This window comes from Diadema setosum, chromosome 1 (assembly GCF_964275005.1).
Source record: "Diadema setosum chromosome 1, eeDiaSeto1, whole genome shotgun sequence".
NCBI lineage: Eukaryota > Metazoa > Echinodermata > Echinoidea > Diadematoida > Diadematidae > Diadema > Diadema setosum.
The window spans coordinates 11,772,318-11,796,642 of NC_092685.1; the positions used below are offsets into that span (position 1 = coordinate 11,772,318).

Consider the following 24,325-nt stretch of genomic DNA (forward strand, 5'->3'; position numbering starts at 1 on the left):
GCACATCTTTTGACACCATTTTCGCGAAAATCGTGCATACTGTTACGACGCTGCATAACGTTTTATACATGCCTGTCAGACCGAAAATGGCTCAAAAACGTGATTTTGTGTATAAAGTCTATGCAAATGGAGTTTTCTCTTCTTATTCATAAAGATATGATTATTTTCACTTTTATAGGCTGAAACTATTTAATTTTAGCATAATTATGCTTGATATAGGTTCTGTCATAAATTTTGCGAAAAAAAAATGATAAAACAAAAGGTCGAAAAAACAATGAAATACATAAGAAATTCATAAAACAATAAAATACATAAGAAATTGATTTTGATACCAAATTTTTTTTTCATGTACATTGTTAGGAATGCTACAAAGAATTTTTTCATCAAAAATTAGGATTCTAGGAGCTTTAATTTCTGATTTAGAGCAAAATGTATGATTTTATGCATATATTAGCATAATTAATCATTATGACGAAAATTTCCATTTCTTTTTGTATAGCTTGGTAGATTACGGCACAGGTAATGCACGTGCCAAATTTCATGGCGATTGCACGATCGACAGCCGAGATCTCAGGGGGGGTTGAATCAACCCCTCCCCGGCCACAGAACACCCAAAAAAGCCCGGCCTGGTTAGGGTTAAAGATAGACACATGAAAGGCATTGAAACGTGCTCAAAACAATTTTTAAAATGTATAACTTAAATACAAAAAAAAAAAAAGTTCATTTGCACAAATGGGGAAAGATATTCTTTGCTTGGTGTGTGTAATGCCAGTCATACAATGTGTCATAAGCAAAAATCCAAGCGAATTCCGATGACATCGATGTGATTTTGTGGAAACAGAGTGGAAATAATTTTTAGCATTCTTGTATGGTTTTTTGTCTCTCTTTTCCCTTCAAGAGTCTCATGATGACAGCTTGCAAACTTAAAATAAAAATGTACCACTGCGATCTCCTGCAATTAAGATGAGTACATACAGCTGGCCTGCACTACCCCCTTGTGCATTCTTAAAACAGATTGGCCACTCCAATCTCACACACTGAATGCACTCAATCATCTCCGAGATGGAAGGTACACGAAATAAGTGTGGGTTGGGACTGAGTTCCTCCTACTGCTTCCTAGTAGATGTACGGGATGATCCTGTACTTGACAGTGCTGCAGTACTTGTCCCAGGCCCCTCCGTACTTTTGCCGGCAGGCGGCGTCATCCCTCCGCTCGCGATGCACGAGGAGGATGAAGAAGTAGATTGGGTAGAAGTACGGCACGACGCTTCCGAATCCTGGACGGGGAAGAAAAGGCGAACAATGATTCACCCTTTGCAAAGATCTGTGGTCTTGCTGAGACTACTCAACAACTGTTGACCCCATAAGATTTTTCATGGTAAAGCACATCTGCTTTACGAGTTTCCCTCATGTTTTTTGTTTTTTGGGTTTTTTTTTTTCCCACACTTTTTGAACTGATTTGAACTGATTACAGTGTACTCCCGTTACGATGAATACAATTATAACAAACATGTTTATAACAAAATTCTGGTTACAATCAGGAAACTAGAAATGTCGCTTTGGCGACTGGTATGCCTCCGCCATAATGCATGATTTTCCCAATAGGTCTAGATAGTACATGTGGACAATGTGTGATTACATTTTCACAAAATTGGCAAAATATTGAAATGACAAGTTTGTCACAAATGTGTTGAATGTTCACCTTCCTTGACCTAGGATTTGGATGAATTAATTGGATGAATAGGAGAGCATGTATCTAGGGATTTAAGGACTTTAACTTGACTTTGACCCATTCATACATTTAGGCATTGAGTAATTTTCAAGGTACAGGTGTGGAGAAAAAGTGCAATTTCTGAATTGAATAGTAAATTGTTACCATTTCCTAAAATTCATAAGATAATCACTTTCAGGTAGAACATGCATAATATGTACTAAGCTTCAAGATAACTTGAGCCACTTCGAGATATGGAGGAAAAAGTTAGTTCAGCACTTTCACTTGATCTTTGACCTTTTGACCTTTGAGGCAAAAAAAAGAAGAAAAAAAAAAAACTTTCCAGAGAATTTCTATTAGGTTACACATGCATACACCAAGTGTAAAAAAATAATAACCCTGCTGGCATTGCATAAATATGAGGGAAATAGTAAAATTTTGAAGTGTTGCACTTGACCTTTGACCCCTGACCTTTGACCCCATGAACCCTACATTCTCTAGATAATCACTTCCAGTCAGTACATGTATATACTATGTTCCATGAAGATACCTTGAACAATTTTCCAAGGCACGGAGAAAAAAAAGAAGTTTTGATATTTTTACTTGACCTTATGACCTTTGACCCCATGACTCAAACTTTCACCAGAGAATCTTAATTGGGTAATACATGTATACACTAAGTTTCAAGAAAATATCTTCAGGCATTCAATAGATATGGCGAAAATAGTGAAATTTCATGTATTTGACCCTGACCTTTTGACCTTTGACCTTTGACCTCATGACACAAACTTTCACCAGAGAATCTTAATTGGGTAATACATGTATACACAAAGTTTCAAGAAAATATCTTCAGGCATTCAATAGATATGGTGGAAATAGTGAAATTTTATGTATTTGACCTTGACCTTTTGACCTTTGACCTTGAGCACGTGCACCCAAAAGTTGATAGGCACAACTTCACCCCCTAATATACATACATGCCAAGTTTCATAAGGATACCTCAACAGGTTTTGATAGTTACCTTGTCCACAAAATTCATTACGGACGGACGGAAGGACGGACAGACGGACGGACAACCCGAAAACATAATGCCTCCGGCACCACTTCGTGGCGGAGGCATAAAAATTCAGGCCCCAACATTATCTGCTCTATGATTTTTATTGCTGATTTGTTCAGTTATAACAAAATTTTGATATGACAAAAGAAAACTGCCGGTCCCAAGGACTACGCCATAACGGGGGTTGTCTGTACAATGAGCTTCGCACAGGCACTACTGTGACAACAGCAAATGAAGAACTCCTCTCCTCACTTCATTTCACTATCCTGTCTGGTAACCTTCCTGAAAATTTGTGCCTACATGTGTGAAATGAGCACTGAGCGATACCTCACCAATGTTGCAGGACACATCCACAACTATGCAGTCTTTTATGACCATTACGTTAACTTTTACACAAGTACAACGTGGAAGTTGAGGAAGTATGTAGACACACACCTGTGCACAGTGACCATGACAATGCCATGAGAAGGTCACCGAGGTAGTTTGGTTTGCGGACGAATCCCCACCAGCCAGAGATGAGCAACCTCCTACCAGTGTCTGTTGGAATGGTCACCAGATCTGTCCAATTGCAGGCAAAATAAAAAGACAATGAAACAAGATATGAATGAACCATCATCTTGATAAACAACAGCATAGACAAAAATGCGTGAATAAATGAACAAATGTCATGGATGACCATAATCTAACTGGAAGAATATCTGTTATTCCAAGTATATGCAAACTAGCAAATAATTCAACCTTTCTTCTGGTAGAGTGAATGGCCAAACTGTATACTTCCCATCAAGTCTCAGTTGTCATATAACATCTCAAGTCATTCAACCACTCAAAATACTGACACTTTTGTATTTTGTGGCTCTGCCTGTCTTTTTCTCTGATGCATGAAATGCTTTTGATTTTGTCATGGTCAAGAATAAAGAACTGAATTACACAATGCTGTGATTTATAAGAAACAGCAAGTTTGCTTACTTCTTCCTCAATTTTTTGTTTTTATTTTATTATTATTATTTTTTTTTAATGTTTAAGACCATGCAGAAGATATGCAACTTACGAGAGACAGTCTTGCCATGTGGGTTCTCCCTGAAGGAATTCTTCTGGCTGTTGGCCATACGGAAGATGCAGTATCCTAGGGCTGCAGGAGAAAACAAGTGGAAGAGGATATATTGTAATACGATATGAAGATACATGCCATAGCACATACACAGAAACATATGGAATATAGAATACTTTCTAACAAGTTTCTTGCTGTTTGCATTGCATTACCTATTACTGTAAAAATCAGTATTTTCAAATGATGATGATGATGATGATGATTTTTTTTTTTTTTTTTTTTTTTTTTTTTTTTTTTTGTGCTGAGCGGATTGAAAACAGGTGCACAGGTTCTTGGATTCGCGATATGTTATTGCGAACTTGTACGTTTTTGACAGAATTAGATTGAACATTTCCCTGCATGGAACTTGGATTTGCTGCGCAGTCCATTCAAATGTCTGGCCTGCACAAAACTACAGCACACACGCACATGCTCAAAATGAATACTATCAGGGCAAATGCACACACACTCGTACCAGCCAGGGAGGACTCACTGATAAAGTACACAATTCAACCTGTTCAAAAAGTGCAGAGAAAATTGTGAAGATGTTTTAATGAGTTATTGAATTCGTGCTAACCAAAAGTAAATACACAAAAATTGATTTACTATGAAAATCTGTGTTTACAGTACCTATTCCTTAACTGATTAATGATACTAAAAAGCTCACTTGAGCCTTCATCTCAGGTGAGGATTTTTAAAACAAACATTGATGGAATGAGAAATAAGTACCATTTCTCAGGATACTGTATAAACCCAGAGATTTTCACTTGCATTTCAATTTCACGAGAGCCAAGATTCGCAAAATTAAAATGCACACAAAAGTTCTTGTCTACACTATATTCATTAAGTGCCTGTGGCAATCTCAAAAATTTCATACTTTGAAAAGGCTGTTGGCTCCAATTCGCGAAAATTCCTGGTTTTACGGTAATTGGTGTTTTTTTTTTGGGTGATTTCCCACCCTGGGGAAGACGTACAGCGCACTTGTGTGTTTCAGGAGGATGCATTTTGGGCAGTTGTAAATTTCATGAATATCATTTAGCCGACCTGCGAAATAAACCGCCTATACAGTATGGATGACTGCTGCGGCGGGAGTGAATGATGTGAGGCAAGACTTACAGAAGAGCATGGCGACTGGAATGAGGCAGCGCTGGTCGAAGCCAGGTTCGTGGTCCACAAGGTAGCGTGCCTGCAAGGAGTAGGTGAAAGGCACCCAGGCCAGGTCACCAAAGACCAGCATGAAGCCAAAACCATCCTGGATGATGTCCATGGTCGTCAGGATGGCAGACTGTGAAGAACAAAGCAGGGATAGGCATTAGGATGGTAATGATCATGTTTTAAAAATCACAAAACAATGAACATTTCAAAAAAACTAAGGAATACAAAAAAAGCGCATACAAGCACAAAAAGTAAAACCAAATAAACACAAGAACACAAAAAAGCTACATGCAGAATGACTGAATTTCACAAGCTTGTTTGTTAACGCATTACATAGGGTCTACATGCAATTCGGAACACAAACAAATCTATGTGCTACATAACATATTGTGAACTTTATGACACAGGATACATTTGCATCTCCTCATATATTGCAGTGCTGCACACTAACCAATTTTTTTCTACCAGTTCGACAGACCGGTAGAACCAGTAGGTACCCAGCTTTTCCATTCACCACAGGTCTATTCCTAAAAAAAGCTACTGGTCCGACAGTGATTTTCACTGGTCCTGGACCGTCAGACCAGTGCCAGTGTACAGCATTGTATCTTGACTGACATCAAGCTACTATGTAAAAATCTGGTATCCTGCTGATCTCCTCATAAAATAAAAAACAAATAAAAAGACAAACAAACAAAATACTCTGGTAAACCTGACTTTGCAGAAACTAACTTCTTTGACCATTTCAATTCTTTTTTAAACACACTGGCTGCCATCTTGTTATAAACAGTGACGCAAGATGAAGTTACCTCATAGAGCAGGGCATCAAAGACATAGACGAACTGGAAGATGCAGATGAGGATGAGGTTCCAGGGGGCGTTGTCTGGGAAGTCTGTCCACACTTTGACCAGGCATGCAAAGTTGATGAGGGCCTACAGGTATGGGAGGAGATACATGAAACATACATTCAAGCTGTAAATCCTTCTGTTCCTCAATGCGGCAGGAAAGCTAACAGATGTGGATTCATTGAGGTATGTTTGGCCCAGTGCATTGCAAGACAGAAAAGGTTCTATGGACTCTTACGCCACTTAGATAGAAAAGATTTGTACCCTATGAACTGAGTATGTTGGGGTGAATTATGATGTGAATACACGTAAATAAGCTATGTGCATGTAGTGCATTTCGATACTATAACAGCTTGCTGCGGTGGGTGACTTTTTAACTAGTTGTATTACAAATGCGGTGCTTTTTTTATTTGGTTGCATATTTTATATCAAAGAGTCTCAAATTTGAATAAAACAACTAACAAGATGAAATATATGAATTTTCAAAAACAATGTGACAAAGTTCTAGGAAAGCCATACAACACTGCTTAATCTGAGTGTTCTGGACTCTCATTAGATGGTAGTGCCAAAGCACAGAAACTCTAAAATTCAGGAATAATTCAGTGAGTTTGAAGTGTGTTTCTTTTGCTGTTTTTTTGGTCAGCAGATTTTGTCACTACTTCACAAAAGAAAGAAGTTTAATGATTGTGCTGGCATCAAGGTAATGACTACTCACCCAAAGGAAGAGTCCTGGACGCAGCTCACAGAAATACTTCAGGTCCAAGCTACCAACGCGAGGGTTCAACTCATGGCCGATGAAGAAGTCATAGATGACATTACCTGTCAATGTGACAATTGTTACAAGAGCAAGGTCTCAGGCTGAAGTTCCAAGTGTACATATAACATCAGTACTTTGCAACATTCATATCACTGTTACACCGGCCAAATGTCAATCTATTTCACAGAATTCGCAAGACCTGCGTATTGTCACAAATCTGACAGACCTATAAAGGTGTTAGTACCTATAAAAAGATAACTCAGAAAAAAATATTTTTAAATCACTGTTTACTGTCTTCAAGCAAAGACATCACAAGCTCTTGCTTTTAATAACAAGCATAGTGCAAACTCATCACAACTCCTTCTGCTAGGTGTGACTTTGTCACATATACTGCCAAACTTTTATTTTTTGTCTTGTGCATATGGATGTGAATCCATCCATGATGTGTAATCCATGTGTAATCTCAACCCAGACCAATATCACCACTTGTGACCAGTCAATGTTAATGCCTCACATCACGAATACCATTCGATCTCAGTCATGAATGTACATAAAATTTTCTTATCCTCATCATTTTTGTTTTCCTTCTTTATAGATTCTTTTTCTTTCAAATGTGGGGGATTTGGAGAGGATGGGAGGGGGATGAGTATAGCCAGTGGCTAAAAGCTGGTACAATGTACTTCCAAAGGCACCCACCAGAATTTCCCCCTGGCGCCAGGGCCGTGTTTGGCGCCCTCCGTGCCTTGATGTAGAGGACGAGACTGAAGAGGAAGGAGAAGAGGACGGCTGCTGTCATCAGTGGCAGGAACTTGTCGACGATGAACACCACCCCACACTTGTAGTACACCATGGCGCCAAATGAGGCAAAGGTCACCACCAGGGCAAACAAACCTGTTTTTGGGGGTGGCAGAAAGAGAAACATTTAGTATACTTTTCACTTGTGATATGAAAAGTTTAGAGTGAGAAGCTTCAAGGAAATGTAATTTTTTGTTTTGTTTTGTTTGAGAGGATCATCTTTGCTAGATCAAGTGATGAACAGGATTTATTTCTTTTTGTAAACATTAAAAAAACAAAAAACAACGCTTTCATGGTATCATACTATGAAAGCGTGTTTTTTTATTTACTATGTGATCCTGCATCACAAAGCCAACATAAAGTCGCAAAGACATGGATTTTCACTTTAGGGCAGATTCTCAAAGAGCAGACTCTAAGCTTTAAAATGATAAGTAACTCAATACAATTACACTTTCCAAACCTATCTAAATAATGGACAGAATGTATACACTCTGGAAAAGTGTTTGCCGAGAAAAGAGGCCTTGAAGTCCAGGGTCTACTATTCAAATGCTTGATCTCACCAAACTGTGCTCTGCGCAACGAATGGGGCAAAAAATATGATGTAAAACTGTGTTGCAACCGCAATGAAGGGATTATACGATTGAGCTAAAATTTTGCATGCTTGAGAGGCACTCTCTATTCATGACTAATACAAACTTTCACAGCAGCGGCATTATCTTTCCAAAAATCATTAGAGTTGAAAGTGAAGTGTATAAAGGTTTTCTAAGAAATGAAAAGGGGCCCCAAAGACACACCTCATCACACTATTCAACAAAAAAAAAACTCTTCTAGAAAGGCTGCAAAAAAACAAACAAGCCAAAAAACAATACAAAACCAAAACAAAACAATTTCCCACTTGTTTCAAGATCCCACACTTCACAATTATGTATAATTGCTCTTTCAGAAAACATAAAAAGCTACAGATTGACTAGGTTGACCCTTCACACCATTTTGAGTCCTTCTACAAAAAGTTTCCTTATCCAGCATTTCCTACTTCTTCTTCCCTGATAATTTGAAATGTGATTTTTCAGATTAACCTCATTACAAAAGGAGGCTTTCCAAAAAGAAAATAAGTGCATAAAACTTGATAATTTCATGGCATGAAAATTTGGTTTCATCCTTCAAATAACTGAGAGCACACAATGGATTACCATTGGTTCTGTAGCTTAGTCTCCTCCCAGACCGGAGAGGCTGTCCCTGCACCACCTGTGGGGTATCAATAAAACAAAGTAAGATATGCATTAAAAAACACACAGAGCAAAATGTGTCAGATATGATTCCTAAAGTCAATTTGTCAATTGGCAAATCTAAAGGTTTTGCAACCTCCAGCTTTCACTACAATTAACAAACGACCATATAAAAGTGCTAGCTACAACTGGTAGATATGGAACAAAACAATATTGCTGAAGTTTTTAAAGCCATTACATGCACACTCCTTTTTTTTTACTCTGGATACATGCAAACCTCCTCTATAGCCGCAGTCACAATACATGAAACTATGTGTAGTTTGCTTTCCAGTAACTTCCATAAGTTTGAGCATGCCGTCATACTACAGGCAAAACTACGCTTTGTGTCAGTTATAGGAAATTACCTATACTTTTGGCCTTTTGCAGGGAAAAAATGCAAACGCGCAACAGCGTACAAAAGAATGCACAATGTTCGTACACAACGATCTATTATGCCCTCGCAAACTTCTGTCCAGTTTCAGCAGTGCACTGTCACACAGCACAAAACTATACATAGTTTTGCTTGAAGTGAGAAACTCCCCAAGTACACACACATTCAGTTTCACAGGAAGATTTACTGGTAACTTCTCAAATTTGTGGTCACACTGCCCAAACTAAGCAAAGCAAAAACTGGATAGTAAAACTATGATTAGTTTTGTAAAGTGTTACTGCGCCACATTATGAGATGACCGATCTCAGCCACCATTACCTTGCCGATGGGAATCAGGGCCAAGATGGCCTGGAAGAGGAACCAGCCGAGGTAGAGCAGGTAGGCATCCTGGTCATAGTAGTCCTTCCAGTTGAGGGAGAAGGGAGGCTTGTGGGTCAGCTGACAGGCGGACGGTAGGCAGGTGAAGTACAGGTAGTAGACCACAAAGGGCAGGCCAAAAATCATCAGGAATGTGCCTGGATGAAGAGAGGGAGAATGGTGGAAGGAGAGGAAATTGTATCAGTCAATCAGGACACAACACACAGGTGGCATTACAAGTGCTGCAGACTTTTTCCATGCTGTTCAAGACGAGGTACCAATTATTTCAGTACAGTCAAACCTGCCTTAGCGGCCACCTGTCTATAGCGACCACCTGTCTATAGCGGCCACTGAAAAATCCCCCGAGAGAAAAGCCCTGTTAAAGACCCTGTGTATAGCGACCACCTGTCTAACGCGGCCAGCGGCCACAAATTTTGTTTCCCGTGGTAGATTTTAACCTGTCTATAGCGGCCAAAAACCCAATGGAGCCATAGTCGAGCCGAAATTCAGCGTGTTTTCTGCTTCGTAGCCGTGCGGGCAACGTTCAGTGATCGCCACAGCTGCATTCATCCTTCATTCAGTCATAATAATGCACTAGTGTTAAGCTTTCTTCACGACAATACACATACTTCTGTGCAACAATTTCATATACACCGGCATGGTTTAACCCTAACTAGGCCAGGCTATTTAGGTAGATCATAGAGCCGGAGGGGGGGGGGGCCTCCCAGGCCCCCCCCCCCTCCAGATCTCGGCCGTCGACCGCGCGATCGCGACGAAAATTGGCACACACATTGCCTATGATGTAATCTAAATTACTATGAAGTTAGATTTTTTTACAAAAATTGTCATTTATGCTAAATTATGCTAATTTATGCATAATGATGCATGAAATCAGACAATTTGGTATAAATCACTAAAAAAAGCTCGAAATGGGCACATTTTTTTTTGTAAATATTCTTTTTAGTGTCCTAAGCAAATATAAGAGAAAAAGTTGAGCCATACCAAAAAATTTCTTAAGTATTTTATTGTTTTTTTGAATTTCTTATGTATTTCTTTGTTTTTTCGACTTTATGTTTTTCATTATATTTTTCGATGAAACTTGTCCGTGACATTGTTTCGAACAAGAAAATATGTTATTAGTTGATTTTAATTAGTAAAACCCCAAAATAATCATGCTTTTATGAAATTTGACTGTAAGCACAGTTTCCATTGAAATTGTACACAAATTCACGTTTTTGAGCAATTTTTGGTCTGACATGCATGTACATATTTATGCGAAACTTCGGAACCGCATGCCCGGGCATCGCAAATTTGGTGTCAAAAGATGCGGGAGACTCGGCAGAAAAAAGTCATGAAACGCCGCGGCGATAGCTTATCACGTTAGCGATACATCGCGCGGAACGTCGAGGGGGGGGGAGGGGGCCTCTGAGGCACCCCCCCGGCCTAGTTAGGGTTAATGCATGAAACACACGGTGTGTGCATACGTACACACATACATGTGCATGTAAGGATTCAACGATGATACATGTACATGTAAGCAATGCACACAAAGTTGGATTACCTGTCTATAGTGGCCACCTGTCTATAATGGCCACTTTTTCCGTCTCCCTTGGGTGGCCGCTACAGACAGGTTTGACTGTACATGATCTAGGGCTCGGCACTAACATTTTTTTTTTTTTTTTTTTAAGTTTAAAATCTTTAAATGTGAAATATTGGTGTTCTGAATATGATATGTAGTGGATCGAAACAAAAGCAAATGTAACAATCCATTTTGAATCTTGGTTGCCTAATCAGGTCACCAAGAGATAAATTTGGTGGTCCGACACCAATTTTTAGTGGCCCCAGGCCACTTGACCAAGCTGCTAATGTTGAGCCCTTGCCTGCGTGATCATTATTTTGCAAGGTTACCTAATTGCAGGGCTAAACACAAACTTATTTCTCTGGTGGCCTGTTGGAGTCACTGATATCTTTAAATTTCAAATTCTTGTGGCCTGTTTAAAAGGAACGACATTAATCAGTTAATATCCTGGTTGCCCAATCTGGGCACCAGAAGATCATTTTTAGAAATTTGGTGGCCCAACAATTTTTGGCTGCTCTGAGCAAATGCAACTGCTCTGCATCTGGTGATGAGTTGCCTTTCCTACCTACATCCCAAGCTACACACTGCTACTGTCTGAAAACACAATATTAAAATCAGGTGATAAGAAATGTTGATGGTCATGGACCTTCCACCCATACTTGAGGATAGGATCTTGACTTACCGATAGGCCCTCCAAATTCATAGTGCGTTGTCTTCGGAACTCTGCCTGACTTCATCTCCATTACAGGTTCAAGAATCTGCTTCCCGGATCTCGTCTGTGCCCTGGTTGTGTAGGTGTGGTGCTCAGTTTTTGTCACAGTCTGGATTGAGGCAATGCAGGAAAACAGTGTATCAGAGACGAAGACACTGCCTTCCGTAATATATCACCAGCAGGTATGCTGAAATGTTATCTCAAAATTTCTATGCAAAAGCAGGCTTTTATGGGTATGCCTTTTTCATATGCACACTTTAATATGACTTACCAGCGGTGGAATAATCCCAATGTGCAAGAGCCAGATTTGTCTGATAAGTAAATGGAATAGTTGCCTCAAAGGGCATTCAAACTGGGAAGCACAGTAACAATTGTCTGGTATTGGAGGGGTGGAGGCTGTATATATGCATTGTATGTGTCAAACAAAGCGTGACATCATGGCAGCTTCAAGCACTTACATTGTAGTATGCTATATTCCCCCAACCCCCTCCGGCTCCCCAATATTTGTCCCTGCAGTCTGCTAAAAAGTACAAACACATTACAAGGCTATAGTCTATACTATCACATAATCTGCAAAAAGAAAATAATGGATCCTTGACATAAATGGGACATGACACCGCAAAGGGTAATCCATGTGATTGTAGGACTACAACTCAAGGGAACACTCAATATATGACTCTGCAAGTTTCCCTTCACTCTTTATTAACAAGAAAACACATTTGCACACTGAAATTAGGTGATAATCTCTGATTCTTTAAAATATGTGGAAAATGTTAGTCAACAACAACAAAAAAGGTGGTGAACTGCAAGCCACGGCAATCCATGCTGTACAATTTTATTGTACTGCATGGAATTTCATAAAAGTCCCTAATACACACTCAGTGTCTCATCTTACAAGTGAAGTTTAAACTAACCTGGAAGTAGTGCTTCTGAGTTTGATTTCTTTCCCTTACTATAAAGGTTAGCCAAAATCCTTTGAAGTTATCATCAAAGTATACAGTATTCCGCATGCAACAAAGTGGATCAGCTTGTGCATTTCAGAAAACTAAGATTAAGGCCTGATAAATATACTTTCATTTCAACACATCTATTGTCAGTTTTAAGTGAATTCTAAATGAGTGAAAGCAAATGGTATCAAATGTTTGTATCAAAATTCACACATCAAATTTTTACACAAGGCCAGTTAGGCCTGAGACCCACAAAATGCTGCTTAATCATCACAACACTGCAAAAATTGCTTCAAAATTAATTTCTAAGACATGAATTTGCATGTGATGTCACATACAATATACACATCTAATATTCATATTGCCAAGTAATTCATATTTCAACACCTGCTAATGATATTTAACTGAATTTTTAAGATGTCTCATGCAAGAGAATTGTGAATTATAAACAAAGTGAATGGACACACACCCAAAATATAAACATAACTAACATAGATATACATAACACCTCAAACATATCTAAAAGATGTTTTATGACTTGACAATCATGTTAATATGCATTTAAATGTGATTTGATTTTTATTTGAAAGAAATTGCATAATCGGCAATCTTGTAAATTATGGAGAGAAACATCACATGTATGTACTTCTGGCATGCAGTAAATTGCAGAAAATGTTGAATTGAAATTGATCACAATGGAAAGAGTTAAGTTAGCAAAAAGGCCTCCCCCATGCAGTATGGACACCATATGGCACACTGTAGTATTGTACATATCTGGGATCTCTGAGTGATAGAGTGTTAAAGGGCAAAACAGGGTCAAAGAGTAACAGCAAACTAATGCAACTCGCGTTAAGTATATATTAAAGAAATTCAATGAAGATTAAAGAAAACCAAGTTTCGCTGCTCCACAAGTTACCTTTTTCACACCTTTAGATGGGCTTAAAAAGGGCATTGGCAGACTGCGAACAACCTTGATGGTGGGATACAAACATAGTCGTATAACTTTAAAATCCTCTGGCAGGAGATGGCAACATTACAGTACCAGCAGAGGTGATGTGCAAACAATGTTCATACCACCAGTAAGAAATCTGAACTTACCTGTTACATAAATATCTGGGCTTATGTGATGGTCACACAATAAGCCTGCAGATGTGAAGAGCAGTAAAACTGATGGCTGTATAGACTATCAAATCAATGTGAGCGTCTAAACAATATAATTATCCAATCCAATTGTGCTTCTGTGGATTTCCAGTCATAATTCCTTGCCAGTTTCAACAGGGGAGGGGCTATTGGAATGCCACGGCAGTAACATGTGCAATTCTTACACAATTTACATTTGGTAAGTGGGCCTGGCAGTCCACATGAATAATCAGCATTGCTCAGGGTGACTTTGTAGTAGTCTGTAGAACTCAGACTCCTTATTGCAACTGCATATTGGACAATGGCAGTATTATATCTTATTTTTGTAACTTAGAGAGAGGACATTCACAGTATCATCCACTGGATAAGCTTATATGTATCTGAGGCATTTTTCAGTTGTGCTAACCCAAATATATCACATCTCTTTGGTTGAGAGTTTGCACAAATAGGTGTGGACATGACCACATACAGTTTAGTCATTCAGACTAGTTCACCTATGAGGTATTCCAGTGCATGGGGCGATTACCTGGTGATTACAGCATGTAGTACTTTGACCTGTAATCTGGTGTCATCTTATGCTCAGAGGATGGTAACTCTTTTTTTCTCATTGGGAGGGGGGGGGGCACTAGCAGCAAAGAATGGATTGTAGTCCATTCCACAGTACTTTTGGGTTTGAAGTGTTTGATTCAGGCAGAACTCATTTTTATATCCAACACAACTATAATTATTTTAATACTCTAGATTTCTTATATCCATAATCCCATGATTATGTATTGTGGAAATTGCATGAAAGATGGTGAAATGAATTACAGGTATACACAAATGAATAATGAATAAATAAATAGATGAATAAATAAATAAATAAATAAATAAATAAATAAATAAATAAATAAAAAATAAATAAGAAATTGTACAACAAATGATGCAAAAGAACCTAATATGCTAAAGAGACAAATACAGGTTAAACTGAAAACTAAAAAAGCCCCCAACAAACAACCATATAAAATGATAAATACAGGTCACAAAGTCTGCATTTTTTCATACCTCACTATCATTCTTTTTTTTAAAGATAATAAAAAGTTTTGGTACCTCAAAAGTTTCCCTGAATTTCCGTGTTTCAGGTTAAAGTACCTTTCAAATAACTAACACTGTGAGACTTACTCGCCCCAAAGTGCTCTCATTTCTTAGTAATCATGCAATTAACTGCGACCAGCAGCCCCATACGCATAGCGTAATGGGGCTTTGCATTGTAGCATTCAGGATCATGACAGATTTAGTATCGCGGATAAATATCAACTTAAAATCCAAAAATTCTTCAATTTGAAGACTTACCAATTAAGCTGAAGTCTTGAAAACAGGCTTCGGACAACGTTTGGTTCTGCCAATAGTCCCTTTCTGTTCGAATTGATGACTGAATGTGACTGTCGAGAGGACATACACTGATTACTACGGCCAGCGCATACGCACACATCACATGTGAACAAATTTCAAATCCACGAACGGATAAGATGTTTGTGTGCGCATGCGCTGGCCGTCAATTCAGTGTAGCTCTCCCAAGGTCCTCTCGACCGAGTCACATTCAGTCATCAATTCGAACAGAAAGGGACTATTGGCAGAACCAAACGTTGCCCGAAGCCTGTTTTCAAGACTTCAACTTAATTGGTAAGTCTTCAAATTGAAGAATTTTTGGATTTTAAGTTGATATTTACCTGCGATACTAAATAGAAAGATTAAATGAGAACTTACCTGTTTGAAATTTGATCTTTATTTTACGAGGGAGTTGTAGGAAGAGAATACATTGAGAGACCCGCTTTGCGCACGCGCAGTCATTTTTCGAAGCATCAAATGTGGCTGCTGGATATTTGAAAGATTATGGAGAACTTAGCTTCACGTTTGAAACTTTGGGAGGGAGAGGAGGGAATGTATTCTCTTCCTACAACTCCCTCGTAAAATAAAGATCAAATTTCAAACAGGTAAGTTCTCATTTAATCTTTCTATTTTACTTCTGGAGTCTCCGAAAGAGACTACATTGAGATTTTGAAGCCCAGTAGCCATATTTGTAAGAAATATAACAGAAATGACTATGAATTGTCATTTACCAAAACGGTAAATTGTTTACCTTGCCTGGTCATTTTAGTAGAGCAGTTGAAAGACACTTGCTCCCATCCAGCAAAGGTTTTCTGTAGTACTTTCTGAAAGTCTTTTCATTCGTCCAGCCTGCCTTCTCAAGGATAAACGAAACTGGCAAGTCTGCTCTGTGTGCAGCTGACGTCGCAGCTGCTCTTGTTGAGTGAGCCTTATATTTTGAAGTGTCGATTCCTGCCGCTGTCATAACATCTTTGATCCACCTGGAGATGGTTTGTGACGTAACTTTCGCATGGGGTCTGCGAAAACTAATAAAGAGCCGACGCTCTTGGCCTCGAATTTCCTCAGTCCTCCGTATGTAGGCTTTGATGTAGTTGACAACGCACACTCGACGATCTGGAGGGTAGGCTCTCATGCTCAGTGTGTAGCCAGCGTTTCCAGGCCTATTTTGTTTCAGTAGCTCGCTGAAATGAAATGTAACTGATGATCCCTTGAGTATCATGTTGTCCAAATTCAGGAGCTGCAACGACTGTGCTCTCTGTGTTGAGATGAGAGCCATGAGCATGCATAGCTTTTTGGTGAGATCTTGTAGGCTCAGTGCATTTGCCGGTGACAGCTTTCTGAGATAGCAAAACACAATATTTACATCCCAAGTATCTACATAGCGAGGTCTTGGGGTTCGGAGATGGAAAACTCCCTTCATAAATCTTGATATCAAAATGTTGTTCCCAACTGTAGAGGCACCATCCTCAAGAACTAGGAATGATGCGAGCGCACTTCTTGCTGTGTTGAGTGCATTGTATCCAAGACCTCCTACATGAAAAAGCTCACTAAGAAATTCTAAAACAAACTGAACACTAGAGTGAAGATGGCTTTCCTTCTTACTCTTGCAAAAGTCTTTCCACTTCTTTATGTACACACAATATTGCTTCTGGGTAGAGGCTCTCCAAGAAGCGGCCAAAATGTCCACAATTTCCTTCTTTAGTCCTGTCCTTTCGAAGGGCTGCCGCATAACCTGCAACAGAGAAGATCAATTCGATCATACAAGGGATGTGGTTCATGCGTAACAGGTTGCGTTAATAGGTTCCTACTCCTTGTAATTAGCACTGCTTCACCCTTTAACATCCTTTTCAGCTTAGGAAACCATGCCTGTGTGGGCCAATTTGGCACTACCATTATGCCTTCAGCTCTATCTGTTCTAATTTTTTGAAGACATCTTGGGATGAGACAGAATGGGGGAAAGGCATAGAATTTGAATTCTCCCCAATCCAACGTAAATGCATCTACGGCTTCTGCATTTGGATCTGGCAACCAAGTGACATATCTCTCAAGTTGGTTGTTTAGTCTGGACGCAAAGAGATCAATGTCTGGAAGCCCAAAAACTGAAACTAGTTTGTTAAAGGCTTGCTTGTTAAGCATCCATTCATTTCGGTCACTGAACTTTCTAGACCTGCTGTCTGCCTCAGTGTTCTCACTCCCTGGAAGGTGTGCTGCAGTAACCCAAATATTACGTTCCATGCACCACCTCCAGATGTCTCTAGCTGCACTGTCACAGTCCTTGGACTTAATACCCCCCATGTTATTCAAATAAGCAACTGCTGTTGTGTTGTCTGACCTAAGGACGACATGAACATCATGTAAAGAAGAGCAAAAGGACTTCAGTCCAAACCCGGCTGCCAAAGTCTCCAGGTAATTGATATCATTCTTTCTAGCTCTTTCCATTTCAAGATCGTTCCATCTGCCTCCTGTTTCAATGGACAGATTTGTGGCTCCCCAACCAAACCCACTAGCGTCTGTACGCAGCTCAAGTGTAGGTCTGTTACGCTTAATTGGTGCACACTCCTCAAAGACATGATTAATCCACCATTTGAGCTCTTCTTTCCCTTCTAATGACAGCTTCATAGGTCTGTCAAAATGGCCTTTGTTAGCTTTAAGGGCGGCAATTTTGTCACGTTCTAAGCATCTGTAGAAAAGAGGGCCATGTTGGACTCCAGGGAAAGTAGCTATTATCTTCCCGATAACATGTGACACCTGCCTGATTGTGGGTCTAGTATTGTCAAGCAAGTCTGAACAGACTGTGATAATGTCCTGCATTTTCTCTTCTGGCAAGGAGATAGTCATATCACCAGTGTGCAGCTTAAACCCTAGGAATGTGAGCTCTTGTTGGGGTTCTAGCATAGATTTCTCCTCATGGACTACGAAACCTAGCTCAGACAGGAGATTTGTGGTTGCACGTACAGCCTCCTTTGTTTGTTCTATTGACTCTCCGATAATGAGAGTATCATCAAGGTAGCCTAATACTATGTGCCCCATTTCTCTCAGTGTAGCGAAAACAGGTTTCATGAGCTTGGTGAAAAGTCTGGGCGCTGTGCTGAGCCCATTTGGTAGGACTTTGAACCTGTAAAATTTCCCTTGCCACGGAAATTTCAAGAATTTTCTGTGTTCAGTGTCAATTGGAATGGAGTAGTAAGCATCTCGGAGGTCGACTGAGGCTAGGAAATCTCCTGGGGAGATTAAAAGGGCAGCTGTATGAATGTTATCCATTTTGAAGTGTTGTACGCTCACACACTTGTTCAAATCTGTCAAATCAAGTATTAGTCGAACACCCCCATTTTTCTTGGGTCGTGTGAAAATGTTTGAGAGAAATTCTCCTTCTTCATGACCACATTCTTCGATAACATTCTTAGTCAGTAAGCTTGCGATCTCTCTGTCAATACAAGCTGAATTGTGCTGGTTTGGTTTGTATTGAATGAAGGGCTTATCCCTCCTAGGGGGCATACATGCTTCTTCAAATTCAATTTTGTAACCCCTGATTGCTGCCAAAATAAATGGATCAGCTGTTATTTGGCACCATCGCCTGTAAAAAAGCCTCACTCGACCTCCGACTGCCACTGGAGCTTTCTTTGGAATACATTGCACACACGTACAAATACATTGGGGAATGCAGGTATGATCATGATGTGAATCGAAACTACCTACCTCTTTGGGTATGCTGGTAGTTATTTCTTGCGCTGCATTGGAGGCCTGTGCTGTGGAGCCTGTTGTGGGGGGCGGCTCGCTGTGCGGGGTGGTGGCTGCTTGCTGTGACCCCACTGTGGGCGCTGACCTAAAAAAGGCCTGCTACTACCGCCGGCTGTTGGTCTGTGTGTTGAGGCAGCTGAACTTGCAGTCCAGCCGGCACTTCTGTATTGTCGCTTGGAGAAAGCTGCTCCCCTGTACGGGTGGTACGTACTAGACTGTGGCCGCGAAATTGGGTTTCTCATCACCCCTGATGCAGCTTTCTGCTCCTCTTTGAGGTCTTTCATTCTCTTTCCCAATTCATCCCCGAATAGGAATTTAGTGACGGGAGTGGAAGGTTTGCAAAGATGAGAGTAAGTGGCTGCCATGTCCGGCTTGATAAGTTCTTTCCTCAACGAATTGAGTTCAAAATTGGCATTGCACAGCAACGCCAATGCGTCCTGCTGTGTGTCGGTCAGCCGAGGTGATGGGAAGGACTGTATTAGCGCGCTCAGGCCCTTCGTCAGCGACTTCTGCACACGCTGTAACTTGGCATCTCTACTGCGTGTGTGTTGCGGTAGGTTATCCCAGATCGGGCCGTTCACCTTCGGTGTAGCGAGGTAAACACAGTTGCTCGGGGCTGGATACTTAGATGCCGTCTCTTCCAACACTTTTTCTTCTAGAGGGTGGCTTATGAGGTAAGTAGTAGAGCTGGCTAAGTCCTCGTCTACCGGTAGCCCTGTATCACCCGGCTTGGCAAATTTTGCTGCGAGAACGGGGATTTCTAGCACGTCTGCCGCGTCTGACGCAAATTCGCCTTCTTCTCTGTTGGCTTCGCCCGTGTCACGCACGTGCGGCTCCCCGCACTGTTGAAAATCAGTTTCCATAGGAATTTCACACTGTCCGGCGCTGTGCGCCTCATCGTACGCCACAAAATGGCGCGATGCCGGTTTCGGCGGCGTGGAGTTTACACTGGGCAGCGCGTCGACCACTTTACTCAGAAGACTTTCCAGTCTCGATAGTCTGTCCTCGACATCCGAGGATTTTTCGGCCGTCTTTGGGCCCTGCTTCGCTTGCGGCACTTTACCCGCCATGTTAGTACCGGAAACCGTGACCGACTTAACTAGTTTCTTTTTCGGCTTGACTTGTTTGCCTGTCGGAGGGGAACGTTCTTCGCAAACAACGTTGGTGTTTGCCACTGCGCCGGGCTTAGCCGGATGATGCAGCTGTTCTTGGGGCTGTTGTACCTCCATCACCGTAGCCACCGCGTGACTTTCGTGGAATGAGGCCGCTAGAAAAGGCTGTGCTTGCCGCCTTGCTAAGCACCGAATAATCGTTGTACGATATAGGAAGATAGCGGAATCTAAATTCCACTAACTGCTGGTTTCTAGAACCGTTAGTACCGCGAAATGCGAAAAAAGATCAGAATTTTCGACTGCGATAAGGGAACTGCGTTCGAATACTCGTGCGTAGAAAAGCGATATGACTGCGCGTGCGCAAAGCGGGTCTCTCAATGTAGTCTCTTTCGGAGACTCCAGAAGTAAAATCTGTCATGATCCTGTAAGCTACAATGCGAAGCCCCATTTAGCTATGCGTATGGGGCTGCTGGTCGCAGTTAGCTACTTAGTATGCGTATGGGGCTGCACGCTGCTGGTCGCAGTTATTTCGTACAATACGTGTACGACCTCGCCGCCGTACGGCGGCGGCTCTGGTACGAAACCATTATTGCATGATTACTAAGACATGAGAGCACTTTGGGGCGAGTAAGTCTCACAGTGTTAGTTATATGAAAGGTACTTTAACCTGAAACACAAACTAAGACAAGGAAATTCAGGGAAACTTTTAAGGTAATACCAAAACTTTATATTATCTTTAAATAGAATTTTTGAAACAGCATTCACTTTACCCCCCCCCCCCCCCATCCTCTCTGGGTAGTAGCATTCATATTAGAAGTTACAATTCCTCAGGCATGAAAAGTGTAAACTGTAAGTCTCAGATTACTTGCTTATTTGCAGATATTTGACAGATTCAATTATAAATCTATGTATTAGTGAGCCACAAGCAACAAAGAAAGCCTTTTTTAATTTTACTTTCTGTGTGCAGAATGAGTGATGAGGCAAACGCATGACATCCTTTCTTCTCATTATTCGGGCTTGAAAGTTGATATCCTGAATGGTTAAGTCATTAGATGAATTTCTGCTCGCAACTCAGAAGAGTGTGTGAATGCTGAAATACCACCACAGAATACATGCTGATGCATGTTGCACTGCCTCAAATTAGATTAGAGCCACTCTGAACTTACACTGACCCCACTCACTTCTCCCCCATCTATGAATGACCCCATATTTACAATTTATTGCAGCTGAATATAAACTGAGAAGCATAAGGTTTGTGTGCTGTTGTCATCTTCAATAATTCAATATCTGTCTGTCATGAAATTTACTCCTACTACATGTTTGTTTGTTTTTTTTGAGTGTGTGTGTGTGTGTGTGTGTTGTTCACATACTGTTTGGCATACAAGCATACAAAGTTATTATGTAAAGTAAGTACTCCTGTCTTGAAAATAACTTTTCTGGAGGTAAAAATATTCATTACTTTAAAAAAAAAGAAAAAAAAAGTGAATTTCTTACACCGCTTGAAAAAGGTTGAGCTGCTAATTTTCAGCTATAGATCTCATTTCATTTGCGTGTGTGTGTGTCATGTGTGTGTGTGGGATGTCAACTAACTTTCATTTTGCCACTCAAACATAGACTGTAATGCTCACTACATGTACGTCAGGACATGATTGCTGTTTAAGTTTACCAAACTCCTTGATGTGGGAGTTTCTCTAGAACAGCTGCATTGGTAAAGTGATCAGTGTAGTGATGCTTGTATTCTGACACTCACCCGCGTAATGAGTTTGCTTTCAGTCCGCTTCTCTTGTGCCCTCGACACCGGTGTGTCTACGACTGCCTTCTTTTCCTCTACCTTCTTCTCGGCCGCTGCTGGCTTTTGGGCTGGCTTTTGGGCTGGCTTTTGTGCCGGTTTCCGTGCCGGGCTGCGCGACTTCCTTTGGCTCCGAGATGGGGAAGACTTACGAGCCGGCGAGCGAGAGCGTCTCCTACCTGGTGATCGAGACCTTGAACGTGATCGCGATCGTGTAAAGTAGGATTCAGCCTGAAATGTAGGAAAAGAAGAAGAAAAAATTCTCTTGTATCTCTTTTGTTTCTCTTTTTTTTTTTCTTGTATTTTTACTTGCTTGTACATCTTCAGACCTCCCAACCTATCTGGCTGAAAAATAAGGATGCTTTGGTTCAAAAGTAGGAAAATCCCACAGGCGCGTGTAGCAGAATCATCATGAAAAATAGGAGACTTGTATTGAAACAAGACGTGGAAATAGTCAAAATTCAGATTCTATCATCCAAATTCAGAATGGCTGGGAGGTCTGCATCTTAAAATAACTTTTTCACAAAAGAGGAACATAATGTCCAGCCTGATAAGGGTTGTGGTAACAATGAATCAAAGTTATTGGCACATTTTCTGGTGCAAATGGTTCACATCGATCATGAGCTGTAACAAGCCTTCAATTCTCCAAACAGAGAAGCTATTAAAAAAACATTGAAATAGCCACTTTCCTTCCATAAGCCTCTGAAAAGCAACCTCCAATTCACAATGGTCACCTGCACATTATTAAGACCATGACATTTGTGTCCCTTCAAAGAATTTCAAATGTTTATGCACCTGTCTGCAAAGACCATCAACTTATGGAAGAGACCACACTTTCTGTCACCATGCATTGAACAGTCTATACAAATAGGTTTTTAATTAATGCAATTCTTCCAAGTGACACACTTTTATCTTTTCTTTCTCCTTCCCAGTTTGATTTCATGTCAGTTGACATTGGTTCATTTGATTTTGTTTTATATCGGTTTGTAGCTTCGTTAATTCTTTATTTGCTGTTCTATGTATTTTCTGAGGTCGGAAGGTCCAACACCATACAAAGTTCTGCTTTTTAGTGGGACCCTCCATTTCCATTTCCATTCCCATCCTTAATTTGCTTGTACTAGGTATTACAAAGAACATTTCCCACTTTTGATCCTTAATAGTTCAAGAACTATACATCAGATAACACTGTCATTGATATGAGTAATAGCTGAATAATGTGCAATTTAGTTGGAGGTGATTTAGAGTATGAATCAGTTTCATTAAATTCATAATTAATTCTAAAGTTAAGTTCCAGGTTTTGGTCAAATTTGAACCCTCTGTACAAAATTGAACTTAACACAAGAACCAATGATGTGTATGTGAGTGTGTGCTTACAATGACCCTGAACAATACTAATACATGAATACCACGAATACCACCTTTTCCGAGCTCTGCAGTACAGGATTTTGGTCTCTTGCTCAAAGGCACATGAATGCTTTATTAATAATTCATGATGAATTGCCCTGGGCACTGCTAGTCTGAATTTATGGTAAGGGTAAAATGCATGCACATGAAAAAAAAAATATATATATACAGTTATAAGCACATGTTTTCATGTGCTTCATACACTACATTTCAGGATGAATAAAGACTAGCTGTGATAGTGGAATTTCTCATGAATATGTAATAGAGCATTCCAATCCTGGCCATTGTTCAGGACCATTGTCAGGGTGTTAACCACACACTCCCATACACACCAATTGACTCCTGTGCAAAATCAAAATTTTGTACCTGTAGAGCCTAGAGGGTTGAAATCAGAGCAAAATCTGAAGCCTAACTTAAATATAAATTTTGAATTTAGTGAAACTGATTTATGTTATTTTCAAATTACCTCCAAAAAATTGAACACTATTCAGCTATTGCTCATGTCAAAGTCAGCATATTATCTGATTTAGTTTTTGAACTTTTAATGATCAAAAGTGGGAAACATTTTTGTAACACCTACATGTGTACACTACACTTGTATATATGCATATCAGCATATGTATGTATTTGAAAAAAATAATACATTCTTCTTTATTATTTTATGGAAATGAAAATAAATTTGAACCTTGAATTCAACACTTTATCAAACAGTTGGCATCTTACCATCACATCCTTCCTTGGGATTTCCTCTTCCGTGCCATCCTCGTATCGGACAGAGTATCCATCCTCAGTCACATCAAGGATGGTAGACTTGAACCACAAGTTACTGCCCGGCCACTTGGCCATGACGGCAGTGCCAACGTCAAATGTTGAAGAAGGCATGATACTTTCTTCGAATCAGTCCTAGAAATGCACAAATGAATTGCATTGACATGGAGTTTGAATAATGCAAGATTTATGTATGCATTCCAGCATAGTGTAAATAGACTGAAAAGTCAATGCAAATGAAAAACAAGCCATTGGAAGTAATTTTGGGAGTGAAGGCTCCACTTAAAGGACAAGTTCACCTTCATTAACGTAAGGATTGAGAGAATGTAGCAATATTAGTACAACACATCA

At 40.1% G+C, this 24,325-nt stretch overlaps 3 protein-coding genes across 3 annotated transcripts; all 3 read right to left on the reverse strand.

The window, feature by feature from the left end:
* Positions 1-642: 642 nt before the first annotated feature.
* LOC140236901 (delta(14)-sterol reductase TM7SF2-like) lies at positions 643-24,088 on the reverse strand. Its single transcript, XM_072316839.1, has 12 exons — positions 23,930-24,088; positions 21,764-22,033; positions 11,679-11,817; positions 9,379-9,575; positions 8,595-8,649; positions 7,306-7,500; positions 6,568-6,671; positions 5,817-5,939; positions 4,972-5,140; positions 3,817-3,897; positions 3,204-3,326; positions 643-1,277 (listed from the first exon to the last, which is right to left on the reverse strand). Exons 1-12 carry the CDS (start codon positions 24,086-24,088, stop codon positions 1,117-1,119), a joined length of 1,776 nt encoding a protein of 591 aa, XP_072172940.1. The 3' UTR covers positions 643-1,116.
* Positions 15,844-17,544, reverse strand: LOC140226933 (uncharacterized). Its single transcript, XM_072307364.1, has one exon. The coding sequence runs from the start codon at positions 16,890-16,892 to the stop codon at positions 15,924-15,926; it is 969 nt and encodes a 322-aa protein (XP_072163465.1). The 5' UTR covers positions 16,893-17,544; the 3' UTR covers positions 15,844-15,923.
* LOC140226922 (uncharacterized) lies at positions 16,769-20,400 on the reverse strand. Its single transcript, XM_072307355.1, has 2 exons — positions 18,860-20,400; positions 16,769-16,895 (listed from the first exon to the last, which is right to left on the reverse strand). The coding sequence occupies exon 1, from the start codon at positions 20,128-20,130 to the stop codon at positions 18,880-18,882; it is 1,251 nt and encodes a 416-aa protein (XP_072163456.1). The 5' UTR covers positions 20,131-20,400; the 3' UTR covers positions 16,769-16,895; positions 18,860-18,879.
* Positions 24,089-24,325: the final 237 nt, after the last annotated feature.